Raw genomic sequence first — 26,903 nt, forward strand, 5'->3', positions numbered from 1 at the left:
ACCTGGGGTCCAAAGAGCATTCCTGCAGGTAATCCAACCACCTGTTCCTCTGAGTGTTGCTTTTTTTCATGCTGAGGACCTTCTGATGATGGCTTGTCCTGGGCAGCACCTGGATAAAAAAAAAAAAAAAAAAAAAAAAACATTAGCAGTGTCAAACTGTGGCTTCTAAGCAAGTGGATTCCAGAGTTCTTATGAGAAAAAAACAAAAAGGAAGGAGGGGGGCATGCCCAAGAAGGAAGTATGATCTACTTACCTACGATCTGGAAGACACCATCATCATCCCGCTTCACCACAACATGCTCCAAGGCCAGAGTGACTGGGACAGGTCCTGGGGATGTGGGGTAAATTGGGAGGCTGTCATCCTACAGGAAAGGAGAAAACCTCCTGATGTCCCCAGCCAGGCTAGACAAAACTGCTTTGATTCTTTGGAGCATCTTCTTGCTATGAACCTTGAACTTTCCCATCTCTGAATTTCTCACAACATTCCCATCACATACAAGAGCAGGTATGTTATGTTACAGGAGAAACTAAGGTCATACAGTGATCCACTGCCCAACAAATTTCTCACACAACCCATTCTACTCATTCAATAGACATGTCTAGAAGTACTTGCTCTGTGCAAATTATAGTATCACTAAAGAAAATAAAAAATTAATCACAGTCCCTAATCTCAAAGTTTTTAGTCTAGCTGAAATATAAGGCGTCAATAGGGATAATTATAACATATACTATTACATGATGAGTATACTTACTAGACAATACAATACAATACTGTGTGACACCTGAGGGAGGGTGTAGAAATCATTACAATGTTTGGCACACTATCAACAAAGGAAAATGAAAAGTTTTTCCTCACCTTTAAAGTGATACTCATATTCAACAGTTCAATTTGCATAGGGATAACCACAGGAATCTCCTCATCCTCCAAGAAGGGCCCCAGGCCAGTGAGCACTGAAGTCAACAATTCCAGACTGCCACCTTGGAGCAAGAGATGAAGGAAACCACTCTTTGAAGCCAAGGGAGAATGAACAGCAGCACAGGGTCCCACATCAAATCGGAGGCCCACAGCTGGGTTGGTGTGGCTAGTCTTTAGAGCTGGGGACTCTGGCAGGGAACACAGAAAGAAGGCAAATCACTCTTGTGATCCTATTAAGAACCATCCTCAGAATTTATGACGAAAGAAGAACTAGAAATCATTATTGATCACAAAATAGAAAATTTTGATTATATGAAATTGAAAAGGTTTTGTACAAACAAAACTAATGCAGGCAATATTAGAAGGGAAGCAATAAACTGGGAAAACATTTTTATACTCAAAGATTCTGATAAAGGTCTCATTTCCAAAATATATAGAGAATTGACTCTAAATTGTAAGAAATCAAGCCATTCTCCAATTGATAAAAGGTCAAAGGATATGAACAGACAATTCTCAGACAAAGAAATTGAAACTATTTCTAGTCATATGAAAAGATGCTCCAAGTCATTATTAATCAGAGAAATCCAAATTAAGACAACTCTGAGATACCACTACACACTTGTCAGATTGGCAAGAATAACAGGGAAAGATAATGCAGAATGTTGGAGGGGATGTGGGAAAACTGGTACACTGATACATTGGTGGTGGAATTGTGAACACATCCAACCATTCTGGAGAGCAATTTGGAACTATGCCCAAAAAGTTATCAAACTGTGCATACCCTTTGATCCAGCAGTGTTACCACTGGGCTTATACCCCAAAGATATCATAAAGAAGGGAAAGGGACCTGTATGTGCCAAAATGTAGCAGCCCTGTTTGTAGTGGCCAAAAACTGGAAAATGAATGGATGCCCATCAATTGGAGAATGGTTGGGTAAATTGTGGTATATGAATGTTATGGAATATTATTGTTCTGTAAGAGATGACCAGCAGGATGATTTCAGAAAGGCCTGGAGAGACTTACATGAACTGATGCTGAGTGAAATGAGCAGGACCAGGAGATCATTATATACTTCAACAAAAATACTATATGATGATCAATTCTGATGCACATGGCCCTCTTCAACAATGAGATGAACCAAATCAGTTCCAATAGAGCAGTAATGAATTGAACCAGCTATACCCAGCAAAAGAACTCTGGGAGATGACTAGAAACTATTACATAGAATTCCCAATCCCTCTATTATTGTCTGCCTGCATTTTTTATTTCCTTCACAGGCTAATAGTACACTATTTCAAAGTCTGATTCTTTTTGTACAGCAAAATAACTGTTTGGACATGTATACATATATTGTATTTAATTTACACTTTAACATATTTAATATATATTGGTCAACCTGCCACCTGGGGGAAGGGATGGGAGAAAGGAGGGGAAAAGTTGGAACAAAAGGTTTTGCAATTGTCAATGCTGAAAAATTACCCATGCATATATCTTATAAATAAAAAGCTATAATAAAAATAACATCAAGAAAAAAACCATCCTCAGGCAGGAATTAATAAAAGGGGAGTAATCTTTTGGACATAAGACCCTCTGTTCAATTAGATTTCTTCCTTTCTCAGGATTTGAGCTTTAGTATAATCATACCCCAAAGAGAAATTAACATTCTCACTTATCCTAAGTTTCCTTTTTTTTTTTTAAAGGACAAGGAATATTTAGGGATGGATCTTAGATGCTAATGAAGTTGAAAGTTTATCTGCAGATTTCAACAGAAATGCAACCAAAGAAAAGTCTACACCTGGTGTGTACTCTAATCTTCAAGATGAAAGAAAAACATGAGTAAGGAAGCCCATTAAAAATTCAGATCTGCTTCTGCCACAGAAAGATGCCATCATTTTCCAGATAAAAAGAGGTTTCCATGAGATTGTTCATCCCTGGAGGATTCCATAAAGAAAAGGAAGGTGCATCACTAAGTATGTGATACCATGGGAGCACACGTCCTATAAGTAGAGATAACCATAAATCACTGTATATATACAATGATAGAGTAATTTGGCTTTCATATGCATAAGTTCATTTGATATAATCACCCTAAAAGGGAGCCAGAGTAGTTTCTATCTCATTTCTTTCAGACAAGACATTAAGAACATCAAAGAACTGAACTGACTCCATATTCAGAACCTATTCAAATGTTCTTTGTATTAACTCATCTCAGAAGAAAACTGCACTAATGATCTCCCCAGACAATTTCTACCAAACTTCAAAGTAGGAGTCACCCTTACCTGGGCACTGCTCATGCAGAAACTGCCAAAGCTTCACAATGCCTGGCTGTTGGAGGGTTAGTTCCTCTGACTGTAGGGTTACAGTGAGGTCCTGCTCTCGTGCTTCAATACCAAGAGCTACCTGGCTTACCTTTAGGACTAGAACTGATACCTGTAAAGAGAAGGGCATTAAGACTTGAGATTCACAGCAAACACGGCCTATTTCCGATGCCTGAAGAAGAAATGAAGAACTAACCGGCTGAAGAATAGGGTCTCTCTTGCTAGGTGACACTGAGCTATTCACTTCTGGAGATATTAGGCCATCATCATTTACTCTGGGGCTCTCTTGATTACCACTATCATCCAATGTTGATGGGAGCTGTTCTGGAGGTACTAATTCCAATCCAGAATCTGTAAGAAAAAGTAAATATTTGAGAAGCAGCTTGGGCCCCATTAGTTAAAGTATATAATACAAAACTGAGTGATTAGCACCCTTTCTCCCTAAGTGTCAGATGTTTCCTTAGTAAAAGAGCAAAATACTAACAATCATAATGTTGTAAAGATAAAGTCTGAGGTATAATTTCAATTATATTCTACCACTAAGTTAAAAAACTTACCTTTTTTTAAATTAAGGAAATTTATGTATTACGAAGTTTTAACTCTTGAATCCTGCTATCTTGAATTTACATAATTTGCCAGAGAATATTATAGGCATTAATAAGAATAGAGATTCCTGAAGATTCTCCCAAACTCTGCTTTTACTTACCAGATTCCAAAAGCATTACAAAACTATCACTTCCATCGCTGTCCACTGAAAGCCTATCTTCAGGGCCACCACCATCCTGTGAGACACCATCAAGTGATTGCTGAGATACTGTCCTCTTTATTGAGAAATAACGAAGCCTGGCAGCTCCTCCGCTTGCTGAGATTCCTCCCTCCTCTACTCTGGCCATAGGCTCCCTGCTTATAAAATAACATACAAGGCTAGACAATATACATATTCCTCCAAAAACCAGCTATAGTGACACAAACTGGATTTCATGAATGACCATTTGATACACAATAGTTCTTGAAACATGAATAATATGGAAATATATTAAAAATGATATACATGTATAACCTTTATCAGATTGCTATTTTGAGGAGGGGAGAGAAAAGGGAGGGAAGGAGAAAAAATTTTGAACTAAAAATCATACAAAGATGAATGTTGAAAATTATCTTTACATGTAATTGGAAAAAGTAAACTACTACTAAGTAAAAAACAAAACAAAACAAGACTTTCTTCAATAGCTACCAACCTGAATTCACCCTAGCCTAGAACCTTTGTATTTTTCCTCTCCTATTCCTAAAACCATCTTCTCTATCACCTCTTACAATTTTGGCTGGTCTCAGTCACTTAGAAGAAATAAGAATATATACCTCCCTCTTCAGCAGAGGAGCAGCGAGGGACTTTTGTATAAAATGGTTCATAGAGTGTCAGTTATGCTGTGTTGGTTTTATTTAACTATCTTTTTCTTTTTTTACAAAAAGACTCATAGGATGGGGAGGGAAAGATGTGAGGGGATGAAGGAGGGAAAAATAAGATGGAGAGAGAGAGAGAGAAAGAGAGAAACAGAGAGAAAAGGCTGGAGCATGTTTTCACTCGAGTAGGAAGATGAGAAAGCTCTCACTGCCAACACAAGTTCGTACCTTCTCTTCAACTTATGGTTTTAGAGAAATGCCTCAAGGTTTACCACTTGATCTCAGAGAATTGGTGTGTAAACTAATCAACCAACAAGTATTTATTAAACTCCTACTTTGTGCCCATTACTGTGATAGATACAAGGGTTGCAAGTATAGAGAATGAAAAGATCCCTACTAATAAGGTCAAAGGAAGGACTTTAATTCAGGTCACAGTTTTATAGCTCTTTAGGCATAGGGAAAAGGATATCCATAAATGACTGATATTTTAAGAAATACATTATTATACTGTAGGTGAAATTGTGAATTGATTCAACCATTTTGGAGAGCAATTTGGAATTGTACGCAAAGAGAAAAAATGAGTCAGTCCTCTGACCCATTAATACCACTATTAGGTATGGTTCCCAAGGAGATAGAGGAAAAAGGCAAAGAATTTAACATGTCCTAAAATGCTTATGGAAGCTTTCTTTGTGGTGCCAAAGAACTGGAAAGTGAGGAGGGCTCATTAATTGAGCAATGGCTGAATAAGTTGTAATGTATAATTGTGATGGAATATTACTAAACTATAAGAAATTACAAGCAGGTTGTTTTTACAAAAACACGGAAAGATTTGCATGAAATAATGCTGAATGAAATGAGCAGAACCATGAGAACCTTGTATACAATAACAGCGATATTGTTCAAAGAATAATAACTAAGCTATTCTGAGTAATATAATTGTTGAAATCAACCATGAAAGACTTATGAAGGAAAATGCTATCTACTTCCAAAGAAAGAACTGATATATAGAGTATGTATTATATGGTTCCACATATACATACATATATATACACATATGTATATATCTCAAATGTTGGTCTTCTGTAATGCAGGCATGGAAGAGAAGGAGACAACAAAAAATGAAATAATGTATTGGGAAATTAAAAGAAATATATCAATAAACTTTTTTTAAGAGACCAATTTAATAGTTTTTTAAATGGAGATTATATTCTGGGACAAATGGATCCATGGTTGATCCCAGGGCTGGATGAGACTATCATCTCAAAGAATCCAGCACTCAGTATTAGACAGAAAGATTTATTATAGGATAACAAGAACAATGACATAATGGGGGAGGTACCTGGATAGGGATAACTTAATGGGGTGAGGCAACTAGGATGACACAATGGAGAGAGGTACTGGAGAGGTTACTGATATTCTAATGATGTCTAAAATAGATAGACCTTCAATAAACTTTTTTTAAACCCTCATTTTTGAGACTACTCCTAAAAAAAGTTTCCTTACTAACAGTATTTTGTTTTTTACAATTATATGTAAAAACAGTTTTCAATATTCATTAAATTTTTTAAAATTTCTGATTATATATGCATATTAATTTTTAATACAAATTTCTTTATGAATAATGTTGAGAGAAAAATCAGAACAAAAGGGAAAAAAACAGAAAAAAGAAGTGAAAATAGTGTATGTTGATTTACATTCAGTCTTCATAGTTCTTTTTCTGGATGCAGATTGTGTTTTCTATCCAAAGTTTATTGGGATTGTCTTGGATCACTGAGTCACTGAGAAGAATCAAGTCTTTCATAGTTGATCATCAACATTCTTACTGTTACTATATACAATGTATTTCTGATTCTGCTTGTTTCACTCAGCATCAGTTCATGTAAATTGTTGCAGACTTTTCTAAAATCAGCTTGTTCATAATTTTTATAGAACAATTCGATTATCTCCATATACCACAACTTATTCAGCCATTCCCCAATTGATGGACATCTACTCATTTTCCAATTCTTTGCTACCACAAAAAGAGCTGCTAGAAACATTTTTTTGCACATGTGGGTCTTTTTATCTCTCCAGAAGAGTTGGATCAGTTCACAATTCTACAAACAATACATTAGCGTTCCAGTTTTTGCACATCCCCTCCAATATTTATCATTATCTTTTGCTATCATATCCGTTAATCTGAGAGGTGTGAGGTGGTACCTCAGAGTTGTCAACATTCACTTTTGTAAGATTTTGAGTTCCAAATTTTTTTCTCTCTTCTTCCTCTTCCCTCTCCCCAAGCCTGTCAATGATCTGATATAGGTTAAACATGTATAATCACATTAAATTTATTTCTACAATAGTCATGTTGTGAAAAAAGAATCAGAACAAATGGGAAAAAACATTAGAAAGAAAAAACAACCAAAAAAGTGAAAATAGTATGCTTTGATCTACTTTCAGATTCCATAGTTCTTTCTCTGGATGTGATCAGCATTTTCTATCATGAATCTTTTTGGAACTGTCTTAAATCACGGTATTGCTGATAAGAGCTAAGTCTAGCTAAGTCTAGCAAAGTCAATCATCACACAATATTGCTGTTGGTTTTGCTCACTTTACTCAGTATCAGTTCAAGTAAATCTTCCTAGGTTTTTCTAAAATCCACCTGCTCATCATTTCTTATAGTATAATAATATTCAATTACATTTATGTATTATAATTTGTTCATCCATTTTCCAACTGATAAGGATCTAATTCTTTGCCACCACAAAAAAAAGAGCTACTATAAATATTTTTGTATAAGAGAATTCTGGGGGAAGAGCCAAAATGGTTGAGTGAAGCCAGGAAGCTGCTCCATCTTTTCCAGGTTCCCTTAAAAACATGAAACCAAGTCTCTGAACAGAGTCTGATGGAATGAAACCACTCCCCAACTCAAGACAGATTAGAAGGACTTTAAGAAAGGTCAGTTTCACTGGAGTGAAAGGGTTCTTTAACCTAGCTCAGACAGTGTGCAGAAAAGCAACGAAAGGGTCTTAATCACAGGAGAGCAGCAACTGAGACCCTCTGCTGACTCAGTAGTATGGTAGACCACTGGGGCAGGCTCCAATCTCAATGCAGAAGGCAAATTGCCAACCTGGCTTGCCTAGATAGACAAGGGAGGATTATCCCTTGTTGTGAGCAAGACTTCAACATAAGGGACCCTGTGTTCAAAGTCAAGGCTTAGAGTTGTACAAGCAGTTGGAACTGTTACCTCTGCAATTCCATGGACAGAGTTATGATTAACATAAAAGTCACAAAATAGGAAAAAACATTTTTATATGAGTTGGTCCATTTCCATTTTTTAATGATTTCTTTGGAATACAGATCTAGTAGTGGATCAAAAGGTATGCACAGTTTTATAGTTTTTAAGGTATAGGTACTTCTAAACAATTAATCTGAAAGATTTATAAAACTATCCCATAAAGTGACAGTATTTATAGAAAAAATTGGCACTCTATTCTTGCACTAGTGAAGAGAACCAAAGGCAACAATCATTCATTTAATAAATATTTGCTAAATGAAATTTATAATCTCCCATTAAGTTTAGGATGTTCAACAAATAATTACAGATGAAATAAAGATAATGTGTAGGTACAAAGTGCTATGAAAAAGTGATATGAAGTTTTAAGAAGGAAAGAAATCATTTCTATTATAAACAAAATGGAGTTGAGAAGAAATCAATGTTCTAAGAAGAAACAATACCTTGTACAAAGAGAAGAAAGCAGAAAAGCAAAGAGCACAATTTAAAATGATGAATAATCTAGCTCAGTTAATACATGCATGATAGATATAAAAGAATAGAAGAGATTGGAAATATGAGTCATTCTCTTTAGAGCTCTGGAATCAACTTCTGAGATTACTTACTCTAATTCTCTTATTTGATCAATGAAGAATCTGTCCAGAGATGGAAACTGACTCATCCAAGTTTATTTGGACATTTGGTGGCATAGCTGGATCAAGAGTCCAGGACTCATCACTCAATGTGACATTTTGGTCAGACAAGACCAGAGAAGATCTGGTACAAGATCATGTACTTTTATAAAAGTACTTACTCTGAATACTTTAAAATATTAAATACATATTAAGATACTAGAATGATGCCAAATTAAGACATACCAAGAAAAACTGGGACACTGATACATTGTTGGTGGAATTGTGAATACATCCAGCCATTCTGGAGAGCAATTTGGAACTATGCCCAAAAAGTTATCAAACATGTATACTCTTTGGCCCAGCAGTGCTACTACTGGGTTTATATCCCAAAGAGATACTAAAGAAGGGAAAGGGACCTGTATGTGCCAAAATGTAGCAGCCCTGTTTGTAGTGGCTAGAAAATGGAAAATGAATGGATGCCCATCAATTGGAGAATGGTTGGGTAAATTGTGGTATATGAATGTTATGGAATATTATTGTTCTGTAAGAAATGACCAGCAGGATGATTTCAGAGAGGCCTGGAGGGACTTACATGAACTGATGCTGAGTGAAATGAGCAGATCATTATACACTTCAACAACAATACTAGATGATGATCAATTCTGATGGACGTGGCCATCTTCAACAATGAGATGAACCAAATCAGTTCCAATAGAGCAGTAATGAATTGAACCAGCTACACCCAGAGAAAGAACTCTGGGAGATGACTATGAACCACTACATAGAATTCCCAATCCCTCTATTTTTGTCCGCCTGCATTTTTTATTTCCTTCACAGGTTAATTGTACACTATTTCAAAGTCCAATTCTTTTTGTACAGCAAAATAACTGCATGGACATGTATACATATATTGTATTTAATTTATACTTAAACATATTTAACATGTATTGGTCAACCTGCCATCTGGGGGAGAGATGGGGGAAAGGAGGGGAAAAGTTGGAACAAAAGGTTTTGCAACTGTCAATGCTGAAAAATTACCTATGCATATATCTTGTAAATTAAAAGCTATATAATAAAAAAAGGGGAAAAAAAGACATACCAAGAATTGGAAAAGAAGATTCAGAGGGAAGCACAGACAACCATGACAGCTTTGGGACTAACATGTTAAATATTATGCCTTAAAAATCTGAACAGAACTGATGTACATGATGGAGAGTCATTGTTTCATGTCCAATCCTTTTCTATTCTTCTTTGCATAAGAAAAAGCTTAATTATTGGTGTTTGTTCAGTTTATTATAATAAAAAATTAATTCTTTTTATATAATCTATGAAATAACATAAAGCCCAAGTGACCTTTTCTAATACTTAGTATGCAGAGGATACTTATGCTCCCTTGGCTTCACAGAACTGAATGTGGCACTAATGATAAGCTCTCCAACTGGCATATACTTTTTGTATATTGCCATTACTATTGTTAGTAACATGAGTAGCCTAAAAAACAACTCCTTACCTTATATTGTTATGTAACTTTCTGCATAACAGATCTGTTGTTTCCCATTTTAAGGTGCACATAAGGACCATTCTGGAGCCTAAGGTTTAGAAGAAAGGGAGGGGATATGGGGGGTCCTAAAGGAAGGAGACAATACTCACTTGACTGAAGGAAGGAATAACATTTTGTGTACTGTGGAGGCCATCCGATCTTTGCCTAGGTTAAAGGCATCTTTGGTCAATGACACGGCTTCCTTGGTAAGGTCCATAGTGGTGTGAAGGGCTTCCTTGGTTGCATCCTTGGTCAAATGTATAGCACTGGCCAACTCTTCCTCAATGTTCCTTACAGGGTTTGCCTCACCCTGATCACTCAGAAATGTGTCCCTACTCACCACTCGTTGTAGTATGTCAGATGGATTAGAAACCTGGGTTTTCCTCAGTCTTTTAATCTGTGAGGATTCCATGGATTTATGGACCTCCTCCTCATGGGCTTTGTCTCCCAGCTGTGAAGAGTTGCCCTGGTCCTGCAGTATTCCGTTACTATGCAAGGGATCTGCTCTATCCTGTAAAGTACACAGGTTTTCAATGCCACTGTCTTCTAGGACCTTTGTTGGGCTTAATGGACCCCTATCTGAGGAAGCATCAGACTTCAGCTCCCTGTCCTCTGAAGGAGAAAGCTCTGAATCTATGAGACTAGTAGTCTCTGAGCCTGTAGAGCCAGCCTCTGCAGTGGGAGTGGTTGGGGGCATGAGTAAGGCTATCTCAGTGCTAGGGAACAGGATCCCAATGCAAACTGTCTGGCGTGGCAAGGGAGATCCAGTCATAGCTTGAGTGTCCTGAGCCAACTGCTCCTGAAGACTCTGAAGTGCCTCCTGCAGTCGGAGCAGAGCCAAGTATTGGTAGTGGTTCAACCTCACTCGAACATGGGAAGAAGAGTGTATTAACATATGGACATCTGCTGTAGCCTCCATTTCCATTGTGGGTCCTTTGCTGTCCACACCTCGATTACCTTCTCTCAGAACATTAATGACTTCAGGAAGTCCAGAAAGACTCTTCAGATCACATTCTGTTTTGGACCTCTGATGAGATCCAGACTCTGGGGCAAGAAACATGGGCTGGACAGTATTGCCAAAACTGGCTGATGGTTTCATCTTTCCCTCCCTGACCAACAGCAGTTTCCGTGCCTGGGCTTGCTGCCAGCAGATAGGCAGACAAATCCATATGGATAAGGGGAAAGGAGCTACAAAGTTCAGTGCATGTCCTTTGAAGTTCTCTGTGCCTTCAAAGTCCAGAGATATTTGGGTGAAGTAGATTGACCAGAGGTCTTGGGAGGCCAGATCCCTCTGAGGAAGGAGAGTACTGAGCTGAGGGGCATGGGAGTCCATTTGGAAGGCATGATGTAGGAAAAGCATGTGGAGGAGGCTGAATCCACCTGGGACTTTGGGAAAATGAGAATAGTTGGAATGAAAGAACTCAGTAGCAGCAAAGCTACGAAAAATATTCTGGAGGTCTGTACAACTGCAATGCAGAGCATGGCGTGTATTAGTGGCAGTCATGGCAGAAGTGGAAATAACAAGGGCTTGTGGTCGATGCAAGGAAGCCAACTCTTTTTTCTCCAGAGGGAAGTTCAACTGCATAAAGAGAGGGAGATATATTTCACAATGGCCATCTAATCACCTTAGCTCTAAGCAAGACTAAAATATAAAGAAGCCATCTATGCTATCAGTAGGCTATGCTTATTCACCTGTGTCCCAGGATCATAAACAGACAATGTACTACTAAAACTAAAAAAGACCTTAAAAGATTATTTAATCCACCCTACACTCACTTGACAAATGAAGAAATTTAGGCCCATAACGATCCATTTTGCCCAAGATCATATAAGTAATAAATAGTAGAACTTAGATTTGAATTCAGGTCCTGATTCCAAATCTAGTGCTGTTGTCCAGTATGTTATACTGCTTTCACTAGGTGAGCAGGCCAGAATGAACCCAGTATCTGTGGTCAGTGGAGAGCAATAGTTGAGAATAAAGGACTAAAATTTTATTTTTATTTCTACCTTCAACTGGAAGGTGTCCATCAGGACATCTACATGCTCATCGTGTTGGTTTGAATCCTCAAGTTTGTAGATGGCCTTGAACTGTTCCAGGCTGCGATATAAATCCAGTAAGAAGAGGTTTCCCCAAAGCAAACTGATGGGATCTAGGGTGAAGGTTAGGCCATTCAGCTGCACATAGAGATTGGGACAGGGAACTGGAAAATAGGAAACAATTTTCAGTAATACAGATATGGTTAGATATTGTTTATTAAAGATAATATCCAATTTGAAATTAGGAAAAGAGAGACTCCCTAGATTAAGATGATCAAATTTGGAGTCCGAGATACAGAAATCAATGCATGCAACGATTTTCAGACATAAAACAAGATAATGTGTACAATGAATATATCTCTAACAGATATAAAAAGACAAAACATAAGACAATGGTAGGAATGGGGACACAACACAAAAAAATAAATAAATAAAAGGAGAAAAGGACCAAATCTACTCCTGCAAGATGACCCTTCATCTTCAGGTTGAATTGCTTACCTGGGAATTCCTGATTATCTGGAAAGTAATACTCTGTAAATTCAATATGAATGGCAGATATCTGAGTGGGAAGATTGCCAAGTTTTCGGTTGCATGAAAGAAGGGTGGATGGCTTCTTCCTTGGTTGCCCAGCTGTAGAAACCTAAGTCATCAGGAGCTAATGTTAATACTGATAGCAAAATTCAAAAGAAAACTGAGCTTGGCTTGTGAAACAAAGTAAATAGTTCTGCTATCCTTGATTATGAAGGACAAGAGTCTGCCACAGAGAGTAACATTTTAGATATGCTCTCATAGAAATGATATGCAAGTCAATTTTCACTATTTCAATTCAATCAAATCTAATACAAATGTTGAATGTTTACTAATAATAGTCTAATCAATCTTTTTTTTTTTTATCTCAGTAAATGTGTAGCAACAAGGTATACAGGAAAATCCACCAGCAAAGTCCCTGAACACATTCCTAAAACTAGATAAGCTTTAGCAATAAGATTCAGAAGAGTATACCCAACTTCCCAAAGAATAGGCAAAACATGAAATTCCCAAAGCTTTCTTCATACTGATGTAATAGGACACTGTGCTCCCTGATCTTTGTGGAAGGTGGGGGAAATTCATAAATTTGCTCCCCACCCACCTGAATGTCCCAGCTCTGAGAAAGCTACCTGGTTCCGACAGGAATCTCCCACTTCCCAATTGATCTAGGAATCACTTTGGTCTGGGAAACAGTCACCACCCTTTATTGATTTGAAAATTAGCCCTAATCTCTCCCTAGCCCCAACCATAGGCTAAACAAGATTCTATACCCAAACCTTTGCTATCTTCCTAATCAGGAAAGCCCACTGAGGGAAACAGTTTCCTCAGGTGAAAATAAATCCATTTTTGCCAAAAAAAACTCACTCGGAGATTGGGACTGTGAATTCTTTGGCAAAAACCTGCAATACTGACCTGGAGACTTTCATCACTGTTAGGGTCTCTCTCACCCCTCAACATTTGGTGGCCTGCTATGGGGATCCACGAAATTTTATATCCTCTTCACTAAAGTAAGCTTCCACTTGCCTCTGTTGTCTATTCTATAGAATAGAATGGGACAACTCTAACACTTGGGAAGGTTTGGGGCTGTCAGGAGCTCTACGCTCAGCAGACTTCCTTGACTAGAACCACCTAGACTCAGAATTCCTAGAACCACCTAGACTCAGAATTCCTGCGTCTTTTAGCAGAAGTACCCTTAACCTGGGGACTTCTGTCGTTTGTATCCCTCTCTAGGGATGCCTGAAAGGACGGGGCACTATAGAATCCTGAAAATCTAAGACGTGGCAAAAAATGAGACAATCCACCTCTGTCTCTATCCCTAAGGATTCTCCCTTAGGCTGTCTCTTAAAAACAGAGACAAATTTGGTCTGAAAGATCTCAAAACAAAGAAACTCATTTATTTCTGCAATGTTGCTTGGCCTCAATATATTCTGGGGAACCAGAAAAAATAGCCCATTAATGGTTTAATTAACTATAGCACTATCCAGCAGCTTGGTTTGTTTTGCTGAAGGCAAGGCAAGTGGACTGAAGTTCTCGATGTCCAAGCCTTCATGGCCTTATCTCAAGGAATAGATCCTCTTTTTCTCCTCCTCAGGATCCTGATTCAGCCACTTCTTCAAATCTCTGCCCTCTGAGAGAAGCAGCAGACTCTTGGGAGGGACACTCGGGGTACAGGTGCCCTTTTCAATGTCATACTTTTCCCAGATTAAGGAAAAGGCCCTTACTCTGAGGACCCCACTAGATATATTGAAGGGTCTAAGGTCATTGCCCTCCAATTTGTTCTTTCCTGGGGAGATGTTAATATTAAACAATCTGCCCCAGATATATGGAGGGAGGAAGCTGCATAAGTCAGCTTTTGGGCCCTCAAACTTCTCTAACTCAGCTGTTAGAAACAGTCTTTAATAATAGGGACTAAACTGCAGCAGAGCAAGAAGACTGCAGTGTTAAAGCCAGAAATAGAGAACAGTCCCAAATTTTAGCTTCTGCCATATTGCAGGAATCATAGTTATAGCTTCAGATGTAATGGACAGGATCATGGGGCTGACAACTGTCCTCAAAGGAAACCCTCTGGTCCTTGTCCCAAGTGCAACCAGAAGGGGCACTGGAAGAGAGACTGCCTACAGGGGACAAGCTGCCCCCTAATGCCCTGCCCTCCAGCAGGATTTTGGGGCTTGGTCAAACTCTCCCTTCACTCCACCACAACAACCAAATCCTGGGTATCCGGGATGTGGCTGGTAAGACCACTGAATTTCTTTTTGCGATGGGGGCCTTTCTTTCTGTCTTGCATCAACACTCTAGTCTAATTCGCCCCTTCCTCCATAGAATGGGGATTGAAGGGAACTTAAGAGTTGTTTGGAGACTTTTTCTCTGCCTTGCCAGTTTGGTGACCTGTTATTTAAACACTCCTTTCTTATTATTCCCTCCTATCCTGTTCCTTTATAGGAGTGAATTGGTCCTCCCTTATTTAATAGTGAAATTGGAGATCCAATTTTCTTTTCTCAGACCTCCAGGTGATCTTTCTGTGCTTCTTTCAAAGGTCTTCCAGATTCCCTCTGAAATCTGGGAGAAAATAGATTTCTCTGTCTGGGACCAAGGAATCCCTGGGCAAGCCACTCACACTACCCCGTCTTAGTCAGGCTGCAAGATCCCAGTGTATTCCATCATAAACGCTAATATCCAATAAAGGCAGCGGCTAAGGAGGGATGGCAACCCTGAATGAGAAATTTCTTAAACATAAACTTTTAGCATTGGCTAAAGATTTAAGAGATTTGAAGCTGCTTAACAGCAATCTCATCCAGTATGTGGATGATATTTTGATCTGCAGCCCCACCCAAGAGACTTCCTTAGAAGCAGCCGAAAAAACTCTTAATTTTCTGGCTTCTAGGGGCTACAGGGCCTCCTTATCCAAAAGTCCACATTGCCTGTCAATCTGTCCAAATAGGTGAGCTATAACCTAAGCTCCATTCAAGGCCCTGACAGCCTTCCCCTTGACTGGGACCCCATCAGGCCAAGGCTTTTAAGACCCTGAAAGCCAAACTGACTTCTGTCCCTGCCTTGGATCTACCTAATTTAGAAAAGCCTTTTACTCTCTATGTAGATGAAAGGCAGGACCCCAGGCTGGTGGCCTACTTCTCAAAGGAACTTGACTCAATTTCTCTAGGCTAGAAGAGCAGTGGGGCTGCCATGACCCTTCTAATTAAAGAACCCTCAAAAGTCACCCTAGGGCAGGCATTGGAGGTTTTAACCCAGGTTCAGAGCATTTTAGAAGCCAAAGGGCATCAGTGGCTTGGTGGTGGGTGATTTATTAGATATCAGGCTCTCCTGATAGACACCCCTGACCTGACTCTCTGGGTGTGTCATACCCTTAACCTGCCACCCTGCTCCCTGACAACACTCAGTCAGGTGACATCATTTATGATATGAGGAAGCTTGAGGGACATTCCTCTTGACAACCCAGATGGTAAATAGTTTACAGATGAGTTCAGTTTTCTTGAAAATAGAGAAAGAAATGCAGGTTATTCTGTAGTGACCCTCAGTAGCACCTTGGAAGCTAAGCCACAGCTCCCTGGGACTTCTGCCCAAAAGGCTGAACTCACTGCCCTACCCAGAGCTTTGGAACTGAGGAAGGAAATGAGTGTACATCTACACTGACTCCAAATATGCTTTTCCTATTTTGCCTGCTCATGGAGCCATATGGAAAGAAAGTGAACTTTTGACAGCAAAGAATTCTCCTATTAAATATGTGGGGGAAATTCTACAACTATTGTAATTCAGAAAGGCTTCAATCATATTTTATAAAGGACACCAATTCACTTCAGGCCAAGGAGAATGGGTTTGCAAATTCAGTTGCTAGAGCTGCTGCCCATTCACCCCTAGACTATGGCACCTTTAATTCCCCAGTTCCTTGATTCATATACCCCTTCATGCTCACAGGAACAAGCCCTTGCAGAAAAAAGGGGATACACCCTTTCTCCTTCTGGCTGGTTTCAAACACCCCAGGTCAACTTTTAATCCCAGAGGCAAGTCAGTGGAAACTTATCTTTAGTTTTCACCAAGCTACCCACTTGGGAAGAAATGTTCTTCAAAGAAGAGCATTTTTACACAAATGCCGGTCACAAGCTGGGTGTAACAATCAGGCAGGTCTGCCAGGCCTGCCCAGTTTGTGCTCAAGGAAATCTTGAAGAAGCTATTAAACCTCCCCCTCTCCTAAAGCCTGTTCAGAGAAGGACCACATACCCAGGGGAAGATTGGCAAATAGACTTTACACATATGCCCCCTTGCAGAGACTTCAAGTTGCTTTTGGTCTCTGTTGACATCTTTACTAATTGGGTAGAAACTTTTCCTAGCAGGACTGAGAAAGCTCAGGAAGTATTTACTAAAAGAGATACTATCTCGTTTTGGCCTATCTAGTTCCTTGCAGAGCAACAATGGTCCAACCTTTCACTCCTCAGGTAATCCAAAATGTAGTCAAAGCACTCAAAATCACTTACCACTTCCACTCTGCCTGGTGTCCTCAGGCTTCTGGGAAGGTGGAGAAAATGAATCACACCCTCAAGCGAGTCCTTAATATACTGTGCTTAGAGACTTGAGAGGATTGGGTGAAGAATCTCCCATTAGGACTTCTTAAAGTCTGCATTGCACTTTGGGAGAACATTAAGCTGAGCCCCTTTGACCTTCTATATTGGAGGCCCTTCTTAACCACTGACATCATTGTAGATACAGAACAGCATCTGGTCACTCAGTTTGCCACACAGCTTGGTGCAGTCCAGAAAGCCCTTTCTGAATATGTAAACAGAACATCTCCCTAAATCTACAGATACTCATACTTAGACTGCTTTCCCTGTAAATCCAGGGGACATGGTATATGTGAAATCTTGGACACCTCAAATGCTGAGCTTCTAGGTATAAAGTGGAAAGGACTATATAAGGTCATGCTGACTACTCCAACGTCAGTCAAACTAGAAGGGTTCCCCAGGTTGGCTCATTTCTAGAATTAAAAATGTGCTTCTATTACTTCTCCTTTAGATATTTCAGAATATTCTTGTGAACCCATAGAGAACCTGAAAGCTTCTCTTCTACATCACACCTAAAAATACTCTAGAAAAAGAAGGGTGAAATTGTTTGTGTTCTTCTTTCTCTCACTCTAGTCTTTTTCTCTTATTTTTTCTCACTCCAAGGATGAGAACTTTGCTCCTAGAATTTTCTCTCCATCTTTCTCTTTTTTTCTTTTTTTTTATTATAGCTTTTTATTTACAAGATATATGCATGGGTAATTTTTCAGTATTGACAATTGCCAAACCTTTTGTTCTAATTTTTCCCCTCCTTCCCCTCAGCCCCTCCCCCAGATGGCAGGTTGACCAATACATGTTAAATACGTTAAAATATAAGTTAAATACAATATATGTATACATGTCCAAACAGTTATTTTGCTGTACAAAAAGAATCGAACCTTGAAATAGAGTATAATTAACCTATGAAGGAAATAAAAAATGCAGGCGGGCAAAAATAGAGGAATTGGGAATTCTATAAAGTTCTCCAACTTTCTTGATGTCATTCTGTGGCCCCTGTCAGTAGTTAACTTCTTCTTAGCCTTTCAGTCTAAGGAGCTCTGTGGGAAGTGGGGCCATTCAGGATTGTTGGGTGAGCCATCAGCATCCTCAAGGCAACCCATAGATGGGACCTGATGCATTATTTGCAAAAGCCCCATTCCAAATGTCACCACCACCACCAAAAATGCCACCCCACTTTTAACCTGCTTGTGAGATTTGTTTCCTCTAGGCTTCAAGCTACAAACTTCCAATCACTCGTTCAGTGTGAAGATCATGGGACATCATGGGACAACTAACTTGGACATCAACATTCCCTAGATGCTGCCGCTGCCATCTTCAAATCTCACACTTTACCTTCTGGTCTGAACCCCCATTGAAAATAGGGACAGCTCTATAGCCCTTGTCAGCTTGAAGAAGCTCCAGAAGATGAGACCTTTGTCCCTTTGCCCCAAATGAATTGGGGGTAACTGCTTGAGAGGGGAATGATGTAATAGGACACTGTGTCACCCTGATCTTTGTGAAGGGTGAGCCACCTGGCCTGGGGAAATTCCTAAAAATGATCCCCACCTTCCTACCTGGTTCCCATGGGAATCTCCCACTTCCCAATTGATCTGGGAATCACTTTGGCCTGGGAAACAATCACCACCTTTTATTGATTTGGAAATAAGCCCTTAATCACTCCCTAGCCCCAAACCATAGAAGGCTAATAAAAAACAAGATTCTGTACCCAAACCTTTGCTATCTTCCTAATCAGGAAGCAGTCCACTAAGGGAAATCATTTCTCAGTGAACATAAACCCATTTTTGCCAAAAACCTCGCTCAGAGATTGGGACTGTGAATTCTTTTGCAAAAACTTGCAACACTAGCCTGGGGACTTCCATCACTGTTGGGGCTCACCTCTCAACAATACCACCCTCTTACAGGGATCTCCCTTATGCCTATCTGTAAATATGACACCTGTGTAGCAGCCATGTCACAGACCATCTCTGACTCCTTACCTGGTGAACATCTAGGTCATCCACACGTACCACCAAACAACTAGAGCGCAATCGGTTCCAGGCAGGGGGCCAATGTGGATTGGTGACAGTCTGGCAGCTGTGTAATGAGTTCTTCTCTAGGGGGTTCTTCTGGGGACTGGAGAAAGATTCTGCAAAACAGCAAAAGGAAGTTTGGAGACAGAGTAGAGGAGGGGGAGAGTTATATAAGGTTAGCCAAAGTGATAAATGCCACAAGGAAGTTAAAATCCCAAACACTTTCATGCTGAGCATGGAAGAGAAAACCTCTAAAAGCATCAGAGAACTCATTCCTTTGGCGGCCACCGTGGGGCTAAGGATTTACACTCAGCAGTCCAGACTGACAGGATCCTGAGTTCAGTGGAAAAGTCTCCATGACCCGGAAATTAGGGTGAGTACAAAATAGACAAGCAGGAAACTTTAAGGGTTAAACTATTGTTTCAGCTGAAATGGGACAAATGCTTAGAAAAGAGCCTTCCCCAACCCAAGGGAAGTGTGTAGAATACATAGTTAAGCTAATAAAAAAAACGAGGTTTGATTGTAACTTGGAAGCAGATCAATGAACTCTTAGAAACTACAGTACACATCTCCTTGGTTCTCTAAGGAAGAAAAATTAGAGCCAGATAAGTAGAAACTAGTAGGAAAGCAACTAATTGAATATTACAGTGATAATGGTCCTGATTCAATTCCTAAAGAAACATTCTATATATATAACTTAATACAATTGGCCTTAAGGAATTCCACGAATTTAAAAAAAAAAAAAAAAAAAGGAGAAAGTGCAGGAGGGGGCTGCTGACAAAACAACTAAAAAACATGAAGAATTAGACAAGAAAAGAGTAAGTACAATGATGATGAAATCAAGAAATGTGGTGCTTCACAGAAGGAGCCAGGGCATTCCCCATCCCCTGACCTCTTCAATTAATCCTTCATGGGTGGAGGAGGGGCAGTGATACAATCAGCACCATCCATGAAGCAGCTTTGTCCACCCCTTATGAGAAGATTACAAAAAGCACTAGTTAAAGCTAAAAAAAGAGGACAGAATATATCTGATTTAAGAATAGAAGCATACCCTGTTATTCAAGAGTTTGACTCTTCAGGTCAAGAAAGAAAAAGATACACTTCTTTTGATCTGGAAATTATCAAAGATCTGAAAAAGGCCTGCAGTCTTTATGGGGCTACATCTTCTTATATTAAGATGGTTTTAGAGAATTTGGCTTATGAAATTTTAACTCCTAGTAATTGGAAATCTATAGCAAGGACAAAACTTGTGGCTTTTGGAATATAATGAACTATGTAGAATACAAGACCAACGAAATAGGCAAACTGGAGTTAATATACCAATCACCTTTGATCAACTAGCAGGTATAGGTCAGTATGCAGACACTTTAGTGCAGATTAATTACTCTTTGATAGCATATGAGCAAGTTGCTGCTGCTGCTATCAAAGAATGGGGCACCCTACCAGGAAAACAAGATAGAGGGGAAACCTTCATGAAAAGAGCACAAAGTCCAAACGAACCCTTTGCTGATTTTGTGGGACGTCTGCACACAGCTGTCATATGAACTATTGGTGAAAATGCAGCAACAGGAATAATGATAAAACAACTTGCGAGAGAAAATGCTAATGAAGTTTGGAGAAGAATTATACTAGGACTACACAAAGAAGAAAACTCAAGAAACATCGGATGGTCCTATCTCTGACTACATGTGCCACTGAAAAAGCATGACTGTTAACCCAATGTGTATGGCATTTGATACATGAACATCAAAAATTGTTGATAAGACTGTTGCAGAGCTTCAAAATCAGTAGTAATCATTGGATTCCCTGAGACATGATAAGACTGATACAGGACTTCAAAACTTGCAGGAATCATTGGATTCCCTGACACATGAAGTAATGGACAATAGATTGGTTTTGGACTATTTCTAGGACTTATGGACATGTATAATTCCTCAGGTTTATACTAGGACTACACAAAGAAGAAAACTCAAGAAACATCAGATGGTCCCATCTCTGACTACATATGCCACTGAAAAAGCATGACTGTTAACCCAATGTGTATGGCATTTGATACATGAACATCAAAAATTGTTGATAAGACTGTTGCAGAGCTTCAAAATCAGTAGCAAATATTGGATTCCCTGAGATATGATAAGACTGATACAGGACTTCAAAACTTGCAAGAATCATTGGATTCCCTGACACATGAAGTAATGGACAATAGATTGGTTTTGGACTATTTCTAGGACTTATGGACATGTATAATTCCTCAGGTTGATTCACGGTGTTTGTTACATCACTACTAGCCTCTGTTATATTACTATGTGCTTGTGTAATATCTCCCATATTGATGGATTTATGTATACCTGTTTCTGAAATGAGAACCTTCAGAAACCCACTAACAAAATCTGATTTGACTCTCCATTTTCCTTTGGTGTTTTTACCTCCCTGACTGAGAAGTCAGGGAGGGCGTGACCACCTGTGTTCTAAAACAAAAGAAAGCTGGAGATGTAAAGGGCAGGAACTCTGGAGAAAAATACTTAAAGCTCAGTATGATTGATTTAATCTTACAACAAGGTGTTAACTCAGTGGAATTGATAAGACAATAGTTATCTAGTTTAGCATGTGAGTTCTCTAGTTCAGTATGATTGATTTAATCCTAAAACATGTTAACTCAGTAGAATTAAGATAATGATTCTCTAGTTTACATATACTTAGTACTTAGTATAGTTTTACAAGTTGACACCTATTTTACAAGATTGACATCTATGATGATGTACTTGTAATAAGAGTATTTAAACTGAGGACAAAGTCAGCCACAGAGATTCCATCTTTGATCCGCCTTGTGGTGACTCTCCGAGAGAGAAGACTTGACCACCATCCTGGTTGCTCTCCTGCCTCCTGCATTCTTCCACTGAAACCACCTACTGCAGAGAGTCTCCAGAAAGCTAGCCTGGCACAAGGAGAAGACTGTGAAGGAAATAATAAAGACTTTGGACTTTATCCCTAACTATTCTTGTGATCCTTCTGCTGAGACCAAGGCTGGTCTCAAGACCTCCAGAAAGTTAATCAGAACATTACACATTCCACCCAAGAACAAGACAATCAACTGGATGAAAAGTCATGGTAATCTTCTTTTTGCTATTATAGCTCTCTCTACAGAGGAACAAAGCTTTTATAATCCCTCTATGGGCATTAAGTTGGATGCAATTTTCCAGAAGTATTAGATTGAATCAGGCAACTTATTTTTCCAACTCCACTAGCTTGTAGAAGCAAATAAATAGGCTAAAGCAATTATCCTCATAACCCACCTGCCTTCTTGTGGATAGGTAAGTCTGTACCCAGGTGCAAAGAAGATTTGAGATCTGCCTCTTCATTCCATTTTTCTATCATGCTTTGAAATTCGGTTACCAGTTTCTGAGCCCACTGACTTCGGGTCTCCATGGCCTCACAGTGCCTTACCCAGTGCCTACAATTCTCTCCTATAAAAAAGACAAGCAACAGGTTTTCATCAAAACATCCATGTCAAGGAATCTTTATTTTCTTTTATTCCCGAGCTACTAAGTTAGATCCCATAAAAAATCTATTCTCTGACACCACTATGCTTGTTTCTCTTATTCACATCTATTTTACTGTTGTCTTTTTTGAGATGATAGCCATACTTTTTTTGGATTCATATTGGATGTAATAAATACCACTCTAACCATTCATGTTAACTTTGAATATTAATATTTTAAGTGAACTTCTTAAATTTAGCAATTGTTGGATTTTGCTTTCTAATCTATTCTGCATCCTCTTCTATTTTATGAATGAATTTATTTCACTTATGTGAAGTTTTGATTAAGTTTGCTTTTCTTTCCATAAAATCTTGCTTTAATATTTCTTCTCACAATTCTCTTTCTTTAGAAAAGACAAGAAAGAAAAAAAGATAAACCAACATTAGTTAGCTACAGATTATATTGCTTAGAACAATCTGAACCTAGATTTTTCTTTTTCCCTCTTTTCTTTCAGCTTAGAGGTAAATCACTATGCCTTGCTCTCCCTTAAAGGAGGCAACTCGTTCCTCAATCCTATTTCACTAAGATTACCAACTCTGACACCATGCTTTCAATTGCTATGAAATTTTTAAGCCTTTCTTTATGCATCCTGAATAAGAGTATTGCTCATTTATGAGATTCTCACTTTCCTATCTCTGGCTGAATAATATTTACCTGTGGCACCTCAATTACAAGAAATAGTTAAGTTCTCTCCTATTTAGCTTTTTAATATTTTTTAAGCTCTTGAGCACAAAGTTTCTTTATATACTATTTATCTATTACAAAGAATAGGACTGCAAAGACCTCTTCTGCATTTCCAAAATGTATACATGGTATTCATCACAACCCTTTTAAGTGGTTCAAATTTCTATTTCTTTCTTTAAAAAAAATTTTGTCCAAAGTGTTTGTTTTTTGAACGACTGCCCAGATCTGATTTTCTTAACAAAAATGCTTAAAAGTTGTCAAATCTATTATCTCCTGAATCATTATATTCAACTTCACAAAATAAGTTATGCTTGGGTGTAATTTATTTCCTTTTGCTGTTAAATATACTTGCCTCTTTCAGACTTTCTTTTCTTGTTATTTATATTAATAATATCCCCATTTTACAGATGAGAAAACCCAAACAACAAGTTAAGTGACTTGCTTAGAGTTATAGAGGTAGAAAATATTTGAGGCTAGATTTGAACTTATGTCCTCCTAATTCAGGTTGAATGCACTATCCACAGTTCTACCTAGTTGCCTATAAGGATGTGTTATACTATATTCACTGAGATTCTTGATATGTGATCTGTTTTTTTTTTCCTAGCCATGTGTAATAGAATTTTAGGATGGATTTCTCTTGCTTCATGATATTTCTTCATAGTTACTAAGGGTTTTTCCGTTTTTACTCATTCCTCACTATCTCCATTGGTCTCTTTTTCTTATAAGAATTTTACTCATGTGGTTCTACCTGAAGAGTGGAATAGTCTCTCCTCAATTTACCCTAATGAGATTAAGGAAAAGGTGTACAAAGCAAAGACTGAAACCAGGAACCTATATAAATTATAAATATCATTCTAACTGATGGATGCTTTTTTGCAACTAACAACTGTCTACCATCAGATTAGTACCAGCCTCCTTTTGTTTTTTGCAACTGCCCCTATATGGAACTTACAACACTAGGCCAGGGGCAAAGGTGGAAGATTGATCTCAGAAACAGGAACCACCTAGAAAATTATAGTGTGAGCCTTTGCTATTTTTGTTTTACATGAGAATAAAATGTGTAAAATTTATTTTCCTCTTAGTTGTTGTTCTTTTGCTTAGTTTGATGAATTCCTTATTCTTAAGGTGATAAAAGAAAACTGGATGCAAACTTTACTTAACTGTATTGCTGGAAGTCCCTGAGCTGGTCTCTGAAACCCAAATGAAGTGTTACTCCAGGAAGTCAACTCTGATCTACTCAGAAGACAATGTCCTTCCCTTCACTTCAGATTTTACATAGTACTTTCTTTGCACCTCTTTAATGTACTTATCATGAATTAGTGTATATGATAGTTATCTGTGCATCTTCCCTTACAAAAGATCCATGAAGTCAGAGACTGTCAGGAACTATGACTTATCTTTTCATTTCTCCCAACAGAGCCTATCAGTGCCCTGTACAAAGTAATGGTAATGAATGAAATTTTGTTAAATTCGTTCTTGAGGAATCTGTCCAAGGCTCACTGCATCCAAGATCCTAATCCCCAACCCTTGCTAAAATCTCATCTTGATGGGCATGAAGTCTAGCTGAAACAGCACACATAATCCTCACCATTCCCAATTTTCAATGCTCTTTGCCAATGAACAATTTACACCAAAATCTCTAGAAGAGCAGTAAAATGCTTCCTTGAGGAGGAAATCTAAAACATACCTATGAGTAATAAAAATTATAAACTAACTCTAGATTCTCCCAAATACTAAGGGCTGAAGCTTAGAAACTGAGCATTTATTCTCTGACTTGACAGCAATACCACTAGCAATGTTTTAATTCTTTCTCTGTTCAAGCTGTTCATACCTGCCCAGTGGAAAGGATAGTAGTCAAAGGCCATTTTCCGGAAGGTAAGTTGCATGGCACCACCCATAACTCTGTTTGCTGAGTCCCCTGGAGGAGAAGATTATAAATTATTAACTTAAGATGGCACAAAAAACCCAAAATGCTGTTTGAAGGAGATTCAAAGCCATCTACTGATTTCCTATGCTTAGGGGCAGATTAAAGACATTTTTTGGATGACCTGGAAAAATTGAGACACTGACCCTTTCTAGTCTCAGGTTCTCCAACTGATACTCTGTGTCATTCTGTGATTCCAATTAATCAATTTTTTCCTGGTTTTTTTTTTTTTTTTGTGTGTGTGTGTGTGTGTGTGTGAATTATTTTCCCCAACTGCAAAAATGTTAGTCATGTCATCTTATCACAATACCCTAATACTGGAATTATAGGCATAACCAAAAGTCCAAGAAAGTTAGAACTCTCATTTTTTCCCCTTTTTCTTTGGGCTTCAGATCTTTTGCAATGATAAGAAATTCTAAAAACAAATGGTAATCATAGATTTAGAGCTAAAAAGGGCCTTAGAAGCTATCTAATCCAACACCTTAATTTATAGATCCTTTGTCTCCAAATCCAACACTTGATAAAATCTTTTTTTTAAAATTAAATTTATTTTTAATATACATTATTTTATAAATCATGTTGGGAGAGAAAAATCAATACAAAAGGGAAAAAAACCATGGGAGAGATAAAAGACAGAAAAAAGAAGTGAAAATAGCATAAGTCAATTTAGAGTCAATCTCCATAGTTCTTTTTCTGGATCCAGATGGCATTTTTTTGTCCAAAGTGTATTAAAATTGCTTTGGATCACTGAACCACTGAGAAGAATCAAGTCTTACTGTTATTGTGTACAATGTATTCCTAGTTCTGTTTGTTTCACGCAGCATCAGTTCATATAAATCTTTCCAGACCTTTTTAAAATCATCTTGTTCATCATTTTTTACAGAACAAAAATATTCCATTACATTTATATACCACAATTTATTCAACCACTCCCCAGTTGATGGGCTCTACTCATTTTCCAATTCTTTGTTAACACAAAAAGAGTTATTACAAACATTTTTGCACATGTGGGTCCTTTTTCCTTCTTTATGATTTCCTTGGGATATAGACTCAGAAGTAGCACTGCTAGGACAAAGGATATGCACAGTTTTATAGCCTTAAGCATAGTTGAGAGAGACTATATCTAAACAATTATGTATAAATAAGATATGTGCAGGATAATTAGAAAGAAGGGAGACAAAAAAAAAAAAGCCTCTTGCAAGAGTCAAGGGAAAGCTTGAAATTTTAAAGAGTCAAGGGAAGCAATTATTTTTCTAAAAGCTTAGACGTTCTGTTTCAAGAAATCATAAATGAAAACTGCCCAAATCTATTAGAATAAAAGAGCCAAGTAAAGAATCCACAAATCTCCTCCTGAAAAGAACAAAAGGAAACTTTCTAAGTACAACATAGTTAAAATCCAGAACTCCCTTTGATATGGGGATTCACATTAGGCCTGGAAGCCTCTTACCATAAATGAGAGGAAATCTTGGAATAAAACATTGCAAAAAGCAAAAGATACAGATTTACAACCAAGAATAACTTACCTTGCAAAATTGAATATAATCCTATGAT

At 38.3% G+C, this 26,903-nt stretch overlaps 1 protein-coding gene across 3 annotated transcripts in view; it reads right to left on the minus strand.

Moving 5' to 3' along the window:
- UHRF1BP1 (UHRF1 binding protein 1) overlaps window positions 1-26,903 on the minus strand; it is a 63,012-nt gene that overhangs the window by 1,375 nt on the left and 34,734 nt on the right. The window contains exons 9-20 of one of the 3 annotated variants that reach the window (XM_031965026.1): window positions 25,260-25,346; window positions 22,499-22,669; window positions 19,173-19,321; window positions 12,599-12,740; window positions 12,071-12,264; window positions 10,174-11,642; window positions 3,941-4,134; window positions 3,431-3,585; window positions 3,196-3,346; window positions 857-1,104; window positions 254-362; window positions 3-109 (exon numbers count right to left, since the gene is read on the minus strand). In XM_031965026.1, coding sequence (XP_031820886.1) covers window positions 3-109; window positions 254-362; window positions 857-1,104; window positions 3,196-3,346; window positions 3,431-3,585; window positions 3,941-4,134; window positions 10,174-11,642; window positions 12,071-12,264; window positions 12,599-12,740; window positions 19,173-19,321; window positions 22,499-22,669; window positions 25,260-25,346 — 3,176 coding nt within the window. Of the gene's footprint in view, window positions 1-2; window positions 110-253; window positions 363-856; window positions 1,105-3,195; window positions 3,347-3,430; window positions 3,586-3,940; window positions 4,138-10,173; window positions 11,643-12,070; window positions 12,265-12,598; window positions 12,741-19,172; window positions 19,322-22,498; window positions 22,670-25,259; window positions 25,347-26,903 lie in introns of those variants that run through there. The other 2 variants (XM_031965025.1, XM_031965027.1) reach the window with 2 other exon arrangements.

The sequence above is a fragment of the Sarcophilus harrisii genome, chromosome 4, assembly GCF_902635505.1.
Source record: "Sarcophilus harrisii chromosome 4, mSarHar1.11, whole genome shotgun sequence".
Lineage (NCBI taxonomy): Eukaryota > Metazoa > Chordata > Mammalia > Dasyuromorphia > Dasyuridae > Sarcophilus > Sarcophilus harrisii.